The sequence below is a fragment of the Nansenia antarctica genome (genome assembly GCF_963989245.1).
Source record: "Nansenia antarctica genome assembly, chromosome: 15".
NCBI classification, from domain to species: Eukaryota; Metazoa; Chordata; class Actinopteri; order Argentiniformes; family Microstomatidae; genus Nansenia; species Nansenia antarctica.
Genome location: NC_137685.1, coordinates 27,453,093 through 27,465,592, shown reverse-complemented (window position 1 = coordinate 27,465,592; position 12,500 = coordinate 27,453,093). Strand labels below are relative to the sequence as shown.

General features: G+C 47.8%; 1 protein-coding gene across 1 annotated transcript in view; it reads right to left on the bottom strand.

Annotated features, from left to right (window-relative positions):
• Positions 1-8,752, bottom strand: part of chd6 (chromodomain helicase DNA binding protein 6) — a gene marked incomplete at both ends in the record, with an annotated part of 76,171 nt that extends 67,419 nt beyond the window's left edge. Inside the window, 3 exons of the mRNA XM_080546123.1 lie at positions 126-279; positions 1,302-1,957; positions 8,726-8,752. Coding sequence (XP_080402249.1) covers positions 126-279; positions 1,302-1,957; positions 8,726-8,752 — 837 coding nt within the window. The remainder of the gene's footprint in view (positions 1-125; positions 280-1,301; positions 1,958-8,725) is intronic.
• Positions 8,753-12,500: the final 3,748 nt, after the last annotated feature.

Sequence of the window (12,500 nt, the reverse complement as noted above, 5' to 3'; positions counted from 1 at the left end):
AGATGAGAGAGAGAGACAAAGAGATGAGTGAGGATGAGAGAGAGAGAGAGAGACAGAGAGATGAGTGAGGATGAGAGAGAGAGAGATGAGAGTGAGGATGAGGTGAGAGAGAGAGAGAGACTCACTGTGCTGTCCAGGGGGTCGATGCTCTCATCTCCCGCCGCGGCCAGGGAGGCGGAGTCTGCCTCGTCACTCTCTCCGGCTTCTCGTAGAGCCTCGCTTTTCCTCTTCCCCTTCTTCTTCTTCTCCACGGGGACCGGCCCCTGCTCTCTCTGCTCTCTGCACCACACACAGGGGGGGGCCCCACGGGGGAGGGTTAAAGGGATAGTTCTGCTCTTTTCAAAGTTTTAACTTCATCTTATCCGTACCACAATCGACCCAGGGGGGTCTCACACACACACACACACACACACTTCAGTGCCCCAATCCCCACCACCTCAGAGCTCAGTGGGTGTACCTGCAGAGAACAGACAACAGCTGCTGTATGTGTAGGTTGGTTTCTACTGTTATCAGTTTGGAGCGCAGATAAGAGTGCCAAGGTTGGCCAGGGGGGTCCCCCTAGCTCTGTTATCTAAACTCTGCACGTGGGGTAGAGTGATTCGGATAACAAACTCCCATATTCAAGTTCAAGTTCAATATTCAAGGGGAAAGTTCACTCTAGACCACGTACCTTCACCCCCGCTTGATACATACACCAAGGCACTTGGAAGTCCCTCTCTCTGTTGTTTAGCAACTCGCAGCAGACACATTTTTCCAATATAATGGAAGAGGGCGGGGTCAAATTGACCCCAAATTGACCTCAGATATCGGACTGGCCGGACATTGATCCTACACACCAGGATGAGGACGTCAAAAGTAGCACGATGTATGGACCAGGAGGAAGGTATGTGGTTGTTCTAGAGTCAACCATCCTATTGGGTCGCCGTCTAATGGCAATAAGTTGAGATCCACTGCTAGGGAAAGGCTGACTCATAGCGGGTAAGTACAGTACTAATGGCACAAGCTGAATGCTGGCTCAAAAACGGGTAGACCTTTATTCTACTGCCCTATTAACGCTGGTATTTGGTAATGACTCAAATATTCTGGTAATGACTTCAACATAATTGGTTCTTCTTGAAGAAAATAGCACTTTCTGATCATTCGTTACAATGAACGCTAAAGTAACAGAGGCGTAGCGTAGTTAATAACTAGGTAACGACACCGTTGTACCAATCGCTTTTGGGAAACAATAGGGTCATTAGGGGGTCTGTAAAAAAAAAGAAGAAGAAAGCGTTTTAAAAAGCAGCGGTGTCAAACCTCACCTGGGTTTGCGGCCCCTCTGTCTCGGGGGGGGGGACGGGGAGGTCTTGCAGTCTGCTGGGGCCGGGGGAGGGATGGGGATGGGGATGGGGGGTAGGACCTTGACCTTGGGTTTCCTCCCTCTCTTCACCTCTCTAGGAGGTGCCTTGGCCTCCTTGGCCTCCTTGGCCTCCTTGGCCTCCTTGGCCTCCTTGGCCTCCTTGGCCTCCTTCTTCTCCCGCGGCTCCTTCAGCTCGTTGGTCTTCTTGGGCGTCTTGGACTTCCTGGGCGGCATCTCCTTCCCCTCCCTCGGCTCCCCCCTCTTCTTCTTTGGTTTGGTGTCCCTCTCCCCCCGCTCCTGCTGCCTGGCGCTGTGCTCCCGCTTCTCTTTTTTCTTCCGTTTCTTCTTCGCCCGCAGCCGGCCACCCCCTCCGTCGTCCTCCTCGCTGAGGGGGGAGGAGGGGGGGCAGGGGCTGAGGCTCCCCGTGCTGGCCCCCGCCTCCCCCCCCATCCTAGGAGGCTTGGCGTGGGCCACGCAGTGGTTGCTCTGCCCGCCCAGGACCCGGATCTGCTCCTTGGAGCCCAGGGGCCCCCTGGGTAATGTTGTTTGTGCGTTTTGGTCAGTGGCAGTAGAGGCTGCTGTAGCTGGGGTGTGCTTTAGGAGGTGGCTGGTGGACATCTGGAACAGAAGCAGGGCGGTGGCTTGTTAACCCACGAGGGCCCGTTCTAACAGTGAACCAATACGAGTGACTCAATGGAGGATAAACAAAAAGACAGAATACATATGCCCACATGAGGTCTTTGGTTAAGGCCTGTCTGTGTACTCCAAATGAAGGGGACAGAACTGATGTCTTACTCTACAGTACTGCAAAAGGTAACAATGATCCTACTGTATGACAACACAAGGCAATGGCCTCAAAATATATAAAAAATGTCCACCATAGCAGTTTCGATCAAGTGTTTTATCGTTTTTTTCTGAGTGGAGCCATTCAATCCTGCAAACAAAATCCTGGAGAACCTAAAACACGTGTGGTGACATCAACATTTCCGCCCCCAATTAGAGGTCCAGGCCCGAACCCTGGGATGGAAACACTCACAAGTGTTTTTTACTTCCTCAAAATCTTGGCTTGGTCGTCATAACGCAGTTAATTATACAGAGACCAGAAGTATAATGATGCCCTTCCCATGATGCATTATGACTAGATCCCGACATATATTGGCCTTTTATTGGCCAGAAATCCGTATTGGCACATTTCTCTGATAATGTACTGATGTGTGTCAGCCTGACATTCGTTGTCATTCATACTGGAGTTCCTATTGTAGTGAAGTGGCTGAATTTAGCACAATAACGTTCAAAGCTCTTTGGAGTTATTTAGCACAGTTGCCGGAATAACGACGATCAAACTGTCACAACAAGTTAGATAGAACAGCACATCACTGATATCAATATGCAGCCAGTGCACTGAACGTGTGAAATTCTAATTTGCCATCGTACATACAATTGTGCACATAAAAATAAATAAATGTTGCTCTATTTATCAATCTTTTCAGGTCATTATTGAGATATTAATTTTTGCTTAATCAGCATTAAGAGCATATTGTTGCTATTGTCTACTGAAAACTGTGCTAAAAGGGAGAAAACATTATGATGGTTATTGGTGAATGTCGATCCCCATAAATCGCAGTCAGATCTAAAAATCCAGTATCGGTGGTCAGCCTCTAATTATGATGAAACCTTGTAATGCAACCCGTTAGAACGGCGTGGCAGCGTGCTGACGAGAGGGAACGTGGGTAGAGGGTGTCATCCTGGATCCACACATGAAGAGAACACTTGGAAAACATGGAAGACTTTGCCTGCCGTAGAAGAGATGAAAATGAAAATGGAATGACGTAACCGTATCCGCTAGGCTAACCCTAGCTCAACTAACAACCCTATCTAACAAAGCTGCTGATGTCTGCTAATGCAGTATTCTGCCAAGACCAGGGTAGGAAGTCGGGCCTTACCTAACCCTCTGATGGTCGTACGATGACTAGGAGTTTTCATTTCCAGCCTGGTTCCGACGAGCCGTGGACCCCGGCTAGGCTCGGGTTTCCCCGCGACAGAGCCGTGTTTATGTTTCTTATGGACATAACCTTGCGTGGCGTGCGTGCGCCTCCATCTCTCTTCCTCTGCTCTAGTAAGTAACAGATGCCAGGCAGCAGCAGCACCTCCTCAATGAAATCCTTGTTATTATGGTTGAGAGCCATCTCTGAATCTCTGAGAATATATCCCTATTATCTGGAAGAAAATCTTGAAAATAATTGAGTGTGATTATTTTTGGAGCTTGTTTGTGTTTTTCCTCGCTGTTTCTGTCAGGCCTAATTACTGACCTGGTGTTTAAAGGCTGCGGAAACAACGTCACCAACATCCCAATTTGCTAATGTGTCTCTGCTCCGTCACGCTCGCTTGTCCTGCACCTGACCCGAGAGCGTCAGAACAACTGACACCAGAACAAACTCTGCTGCGTGAAGCTCCTACGGAGCGCTAATGACATCGCTGCTTACAAACGCACAAAACAAGCAACAAGCCCCATCCTGGAAACATATAAGGTATTCTATAGGCATCTATGGCGGTTGGGTAGTCGGGTAGGGTTTGCATTTCTCCAGGGCTCATAGTAGTACTTCTAAGGAGAATCTGCTGTGTGGGAAAGGCAAGAGAGGACACTCTTAATGTCTCGCCGGTCAAAGAAACAACCGCCTCAAATAATAATTTACGAATGAAGCGGCGAACTTGCCCAAACTATCTTGGTAAGGCGAGCAGACATAGTCAACGGGCTCTCGTGTCACCTGATCCTTTGTCTGGCTGGATTATGGAACTGAATGGAATGGAGTACTTTGATGATCTCATTGCTGGAGGACCACTCTGGTGCAGTAGCAGCCTGTAATGACAGGAGGGCTTCTCCACCTTCAGGTCAGTGGCCCAGCAGGGGTCCTTTGGGCTGTTGCTGACCCGTCCCTCACATAGTTAAGAGTCAGACCGATTGAGTCGGTTCTGAAGCGATGGCTTTCCTATATTGTGCAGTTATCTAAGGAGGACAGACAGAAAGCTTGTTGGTCCTTGGAAATTATAGACCACAGGCTTGCAGGTTCCGGGGGCAAGAAAAAGGGTGGAAAAATAGTTTTGGGCAAATACATTGACCTACGTGTGTGTGTGTGTGTGTGTGTGTGTGTGTGTGTGTGTGTGTGTGTGTGTGTGTGTGTGTGTGTGCATGCATATGTGTACAAAACATCTGTAAACAAGCACTAAATCCATGTTAATATATCCATTATTGAAGGTCATACATGGTATCTGACCCAGTTTAACTGAAGCAGTCACTAAAAGCGAAAGCTTGTGTTTCGCATTAGGAGAATAACGAGCACATCATGTAACTACATTTTGGACTGCTATGGAGACACGGCCTCAAAAGGTTACTGATACTCACCAAGCACTGATACGCCTCAACCACAAAGACATCTACTGTTATGGGGGAAAAAGTCCTTGAGTTTTTTAATATGCCGATTGCTTCGATTGTATTCATACATGTTTTCACAATTAAGTGGTGCTTGGTTTGGAACGCAGAGAAATCCGGCGCGGATTCATTTGAAGGCTAATATTGGCATGGGGCTTCGTTCTGAGCAACATGTTATTTATAAACCAGCGCAGAGCACATGTGAAGGGGGGGGGGGGTATATGGGACGACTCATGCGTGCTATCGAGGCTGGAGCAGGGGCTAATGCGCAGGGCTACGCTAATCTCCAGCCCGCCTCGTGCAGGTATGAGGATAATGTCAATGAATCACAGCGCCGGTTGGAATCAGGGCCGTCGCCACGGAAACAGGCTCTGTACCAAGCTGCGGGAAAGCGGCAACGTAAACACGCAGTCTCCATGGTAACCCTTTCGTCGCCAGCTCACCGGACTATGACATTTTCCTCCATTTTGCACTTGATCAGACAGGGCGGCTATGTTACTTGATACACCCCCCCCCCCCTGTTAACAGCTGTTTTAGCCCAAACTTCACACTGGGTTGATGAGCAGGAGGAGGTTGTGTCCACGTGTCAACAGCCTCGGAGGTGGCGGTTATTAGCCAACTCCACACACACACCTTGAATGAGTCTCTTAATGAGGTTTGTGACATTGGACGCGCACAAGATCAGCATTCATATTCACAAATAACAGTTCGGGGTACACGTCATAAACACACACATGCATACATACACAGTACTACTTCAGGTCTGCTGACCTCTAAACACAATACAAGTTGACCAATTCAGCGTCAGGGGCAACGGATGAAACCTGTAGAACACGAGCAGCCGAAAGGAGGAAATAAAACAGCAGAAACGGTCCATCCCTCGCCCCACCTTGCCCCATATCCGCCTTCTTTCACTATCCCTGGTCAGTCCTGTTAGATGTGAACACGCTGTGGGCTCTGATGAAGTCCACAGACCTGCACAGCCCTTCTCCAGGATCCTGCCTCCAGAACCACAGTCCTGCTACCAACACATTACACTGACGCTCCATGGCTCTACCTAGCCCATGCGCGCTTACATGACTGAAGAAAAGCACAAGCTTGCTCACGCGCGCACACACACACACGCACGCACGCTGTGGGCACTGATGAAGTCCACAGACCTGCACAGCCCTTATCCAGAATCCTGCCTCCAGAACCACAGTACTGCACGCACGCACGCACATACGCGCACACACACACGCGCGCACACAAAAACAAACAAACACACTGCCTCCAGTGACGTGCTGCAGTGTGCACGCTTGCCAGTCAGCTTGGCGACCACACAGAAGCTGCCTGCAATCAAATTCCCCATGAATCAATAAACCCTCCCGCCTGCCTACGAACACCACAGCTGCAATCGGGTCAATGCTGCTTCCCCCTTCCCCCGGAAAAACCATCAGCTCTCCAGCGGGGCTAGGCTAGGCTAGGCTAAGCTAAAGCCAAATACTGGATTGAATTCCCCTAAACAATAACAGCTCTCCAGAAGCTAGGCTAGGCTAGGCTAGAGGCAAGGACTGGGTTTTCATTCCACAAAACTCCAGCAAGCTCTCCAGCAGGCTAGGCTAGGCTATGCTATGCTAGGTTTCATTCAAACCCAGTTGGCTGAGGAAGCATGGGACAGGGAAGGGGTACAGGTAGGGGGAAAGCCACTGTGAGGAGCAGTGGCAGGAGGAATCCTAGCTTGAGGTGGAGCTTTACTCTTGTTTCTTCCTCATTAAAGGGCAGGGGGGGGGGTTTAGAGTGGTGGGCATGGGTTGAAGCAGCTTCACTGAGCTGAAGAGAGAAGCTCTTCCAGATGGAGAGGGATGGCCATGTGAAACACACAGTAGAAACTCCGTTCACACTAACATAACCTGTTTCCCCAGGTCATTAAAGTACTCTCTCATTTTGCCTCAGTCACATGTTCCACATGTTATGAAAAGTACTTGTACCGGCCGAAGGAAGTGTACTTCATGGGTTAGCTTGAAAACGCTGACGTTAACATTTGCGATTTTACCACATGAACAATGCGTATGTATGAAAATATTGGACCTGGCCAAAATGCCAGATTTTAATGTCAACAAAAGGGTTTTCAAGACACTCATTGAGACTAACAGGAGGAAGTTTAGGGAAGTGATGGCTTTCCTTTCATAGTGTTTAGCCTCAAACAATAAAAACAATCTAGTTTAATTGACATGTAGCCTAAATTGAATAATGACACTTTATTACAGCAAGGTGACTGTTGTTAGGCCTGGCCTACACCTTGGTTATCCTACTGTGCTGCTCTCTTCAAGCTGTAGGTTCCTGTGGTTGTTGTGTTCCTGCATTAATGGCCATTTGTTCCTGTACTTGCATGTCATGACATCAATCTGGAGGAGTTAATGGATTTATTCCATCAATTACTGTAGCCATATTATACTCTCCAATGTACAACCCCTATCCCTTTTAATGGTGCCACGTGTTGGAGAGTTCTTGGAAAAACCCAAAACAGTGGGTTGTGTAATGTTTGCCACTATTCAAAAATCACAGTTTTGAAAATCAAAATAAAACAGGGTTGGCTCTTTTCCGGTGTTTACCTCATTGTGCAAGAGATAAATAGAAGTCATAAAAAGGGCTTCAACATCAAAAACAGCACATTTCCTGCATCCCAATTCTGCGCTCTCCCTGAAATGACCACAACCCCACATGGGGGATGACCTACAGATGGAAGACAAAGACCCGCCCATGCTATAGCCTCACACAGTGACAACCTTAACTGAGACAGGACACCATGTCACGCATCATACTCTAATCACATTAGAGCTGAGCAGAGCTGTGTAAAGAAACTTAAAAGAACATAGCTGACCCAGCACAGCACAGTACAGTACAGTTTGGGTCAGCCCTGTATTGTGTAAAGGCCCTTTCTCCCTTGGCCATGATACTTACGACCCTGGGTTGCAGTAGATAAAGTCAATCCACCCTCCACCCTGGGTGACAATAACACTAGGCTGGTCTACAACCATCTCATGTCACAGCTCTAACCATTACCTCTCTACTATCCACAGATAAGGAGGCTAAATGAAATTGTTCTGGATGCCCAAACAAAACTAGTTCAATTCATCTAACTATGGTGTGGTGTCTAACCCGGGTCGTCCTACACGGAACACACCAAACATCTACCATTAGGCAGAGGAGGACCTCCTCACGGTCCAAAAGTGACTTGGGTTTTGGGGAAGGGCTACCTCATCACAACGGCTTGATTCCAAATCCCCTCCACTACCATAGCAATAAAGTAGCAGTGGCATAAAGCCAGACCCTGATCTCTTTGCCCACCTGTAGTCCATCTCCAATGACACAGGCCAATGCCTAATCACCCATACAAAACCTATGGAAAAAGCAACGTGGTTGCGGTTGGTCTCCATGGCTCGACCATGAAGTCATTGGATTCTGAAGCTTGAAACTATGACGTGGTGTATTTGGGATACCACTGATTAAACCATCAAACCATCACTTTAAAAGGACTACAAGTCCTGTCCAAAAAAAAGTTCCTCTAGAAATCGCAAGTGTGTTGTTGACTGCCTTCATTCTCAAGCAGGGACCAGATCATTGAAAGAAGGAAGACTACTGTCGCCTGGCCTGCTGTGCTAATATTGTACAGATACCATGTGGAATGCTGCGTCATCACCCTCATAGCTCTGACTCATCATTCAACTCCTTTTGTGATGCTGCTTCTGCTCATGAATATTGAACCAAGCCATACATTATCAAGACTAAAAGGTAGTAGTCTGTATTGGGTGGCAGAGCTATTCTTTGTTAAATATAGTCATGATATGTCAATGTTTCTGTAGATGTAGTGATAACAACTCATTCTGTGTTCTCTCCCGACAAAAGTCAGCACAAGAGAAGGAAGATCGTGGGCAAGGAACTACTACAGACCGAAAGAGAAAATATTACACACAAACCTGTTTGTCCTTCTTGTGTATCTTCATACTTTTAGATTCTTTCGCTGCATCTGTGAGAAAGAAATATATTTATTTGATTACGGGGGGGAAATCACTTTGTTGGCCCTCACACCATCCTAAATAGAACCTTGTCAAATCAAGTCATTACGAGTGGCACTGCAAAGTTAGTCAACTTGTTTTTCATACACATTTACGAGAAGATAATTTTTTTTATTTAAACAATCTGGTTCACATCTTTTAATAATGATCTCAAACCACAAGCAAAGTAGAGGATGCTTCCTTTGTCACAGTTCTTGATCTCCAGAGGTCTGCCTCTATTAAAAGACAGCCCTCTCCAAAGGACACCATATGTGACACTTTGTCATGAGATGCATGTGGAACTACAAATAGTATGAAAGTGACCAGACTGTGACACACCTACAAACTGTCTGTGTACACAACTTGAAAATGATGTTATCTTGCCTACTGTCAAAACATAATAACTACAAATTTAAAAGGATGTGAATTTCAACTAAATGAAATGACATTTTAGAGGAAAATATCTATTCTCTAATGAGGGGGGGGGGGGGGGGAGTTGACAATTAGTTTGTTGACAGTTTAGAGCGGAGGCTGGGGTGATGCAGCACAGGTGTCTATGGGCTGGTTTACCTGTGGTTGACCTGTGGTTGACCTGGGTCCCTGGCTCTGTGTGGTTGACCTGGGTCCCTGGCTCTGTGTGGTTGACCTGGGTCCCTGGCTCTGTGTGGCTGACCTGGGTCCCTGGCTCTGTGTGGTTGACCTGGGTCCCTGGCTCTGTGTGGTTGACCTGGGTCCCTGGCTCTGTGTGGTTGACCTGGGTCCCTGGCTCTGTGTGGTTGACCTGGGTCCCTGGCTCTGTGTGGTTGACCTGGGTCCCTGGCTCTGTGTGGTTGACCTGGGTCCCTGGCTCTGTGTGGTTGACCTGGGTCCCTGGCTCTGTGTGGTTGACCTGGGTCCCTGGCTCTGTGTGGTTGACCTGGGTCCCTGGCTCTGTGTGGTTGACCTGGGTCCCTGGCTCTGTGTGGCTGACCTGGGTCCCTGGCTCTGTGTGGTTGACCTGGGTCCCTGGCTCACCTGCGGGGGCACACACCACTGTAAGAACCTGATGCGATCCTAAGAACTCCATCGCATTGCTACAACTAGTTGACTTGTTCATTGAACTTCCAATGTGTTTAAGAACGCTTCGTTCATCGAAACATCGCACTAAAATAACACTAGACACCGTGTCCTGTTGACACTAGCACATCTCTGGAGCTAGCCACTAGCTAACTGTAATGTCACTGCAGCATATGATGCTCTCTCTCCCGGTGCTTCCACGTGTCTAACACCCCCGGATAGCTACATACCCACCCCCCTGGATGAGACCCCCTCACCTGCCCGGAGGACAACACCGGCCAGGGCATCAGTCTGTGCCGAAAACACGGAGCTTTTCTTACCTCCGCATTTATTTCCAAGGACACCAAAACGCCATGACAGTTTAGGAGAAATGCATAAAAAATTAGAGGGGGTGGGGGAGAGAGAAAACTCGTGCAAAAAAAAAATCTTAATCCTCCTAAAGCACCAAGAGCCTGAACGGGGAGTTCATCCAGAGGGATGTACGAGGGCTCTCCCCAGCCCCGCACACACGCAGGACAACGGGGATATAACACATATATATCTCTAAGTTAACAGACCTACTTACCTAAAATGGCTCCTGCTTCCAGCCCAAACACACAAACAGCGTTTCTATTATTTGGTGAAGTTTAGCCGCGGCTCGCCCGCTCCAACAGCCTAACCTTAATGGGACCCGTAACAGCGTGTCTGCCATTGGCTGAGGCGTAGCGCATCTGGGTCGATGGGGGTTCCCATTGGTCCTCCCGGCTGTCACTCAAGGAGTGCCCTTCTACGTTTGTCTGAGAGCGAGCTACATATTGAGAGCACCATTGTGCTTTTACCACTTTGAGTTCTTTGCATTAATGTGGCGATTGGCGATTGGCTGTATATACCTACTTTATATATACCTTACCGTGAATCAGTCAGAAAATCAGGTTTTTCGGCCGTAAGAGTCCATCGGTTTCGCTTTGTTGGTCGTGTCGTTTTTCCCCCCGAATACGTGTTTTTTTCTTGCTGATCTCCAAGCTTATGGCTCTCCGGTGTTCCCTGCATCCACCAATCATGGTGCTTTTTACTCCATCATTACAAATGTAACATTCCACGTCTGTGCACATGTTTCGTTTCCCGGATGTTAAATTTCCTGGATAAAAACATGTTGCCCCTGTGCAGTGTTTGATCAGTGAAATGTGTTGGACTCTCCTGATGTGATGTGATGTGGAGTGTGCTGCCCAGGGTGCATGATGTGTTCTCCTCGCATGGGCCTTTGTTCTTCTGTGTTCCTCCATCCACACATTAAACAACGGTGTACCCCACCCAGAGAGCTTTTGACTGTCTGGATATGAACACTTGATCTCTGCACTTTATATTTATATTAATTATGACTCTTGCACTTTGATGTTGGTTTGCACTGTCTTGTCCTGTCTTGCACCTGTCCTGCTGTAAACCGTGCTCCATTGTCCCAAACCAAATTCCTAACATGTTTACATGTCATGGCAATAAAGTCTTCTGATTCGAGTATAGCCTAAGAAGAGGGTATTATTGGGGATATTTTAGTAAAGTATATATGAAACCCTATAATCATGATGTATGTGGAAGTCTATTGTGTTTTATTATCTGAGCCATTCTGCTCTTGGTGTAATGGCAATGCCCCGATGTGTCAGCCATGGCCCTTGTTGACCTGTTGACCCCACCCTTGCTGGGCCTACTATAGCCTATGTGCAACTACTGTGTAAGTGTGTAGGAGGATACAACATCATGTTATGTCCAGCTTAAGAGGATGCAGATTCCCTGTCCGCTTGACAATGTTTCTAAGCCCTTACAGGTGAATAGTGGTCATTGTTATACGTTCTTCCAAGAAATCACAACTTCCAAAATGAGAGATTCTACGGCACCTGCTTCTTTACTTACACAGGTCAGTTGCTGAGGGGTTGGAAGTTTGGAATCCTTCCCCGGTGTCCATCCCATCCCCTACACACTGTGTCCATCCCATCCCCTACACACTGTGTCCATCCCATCCCCTACACACTGTGTCCATCCCATCCCCTACACACTGTGTCCATCCCATCCCCTACACACTGTGTCCATCCCATCCCCTACACACTGTGTCCATCCCATCCCCTACACACTGTGTCCATCCCATCCCCTACACACTGTGTCCATCCCATCCCCTACACACTGTGTCCATCCCATCCCCTACACACTGTGTCCATCCCATCCCCTACACACTGTGTCCATCCCATCCCCTACACACTGTGTCCATCCCATCCCCTACACACTGTGTCCATCCCATCCCCTACACACTGCCATCGTCATCGTCAACTCAGACCCTTTTCCCAAGGAGGGGTCTCTTCCAAACGTGTAGGATGTCTATAGCTCCAGAGCTCCATTAGCTCATTAGAGCTAATTAGAGCTATCTAAACCAGAGAATGCAAAGACCCACACACTCGCTTTAAAACAGGTACACAACAATACATTGCAATTGTGTATTTACAAGTTTGGTAAAAGTTAGTCATCTCAGGAACAACCTGGAAATGTTAACAACATTAAAGCAATGCTCAGCCTGTAGTCTGAGACCTGGGGAAACATAGTGACATGGTGAAAAGTGGCAACAGTCACTGTTTCGAAAACAATGCTTATTTGTGACATGGCGAAATGTGTTAACGCA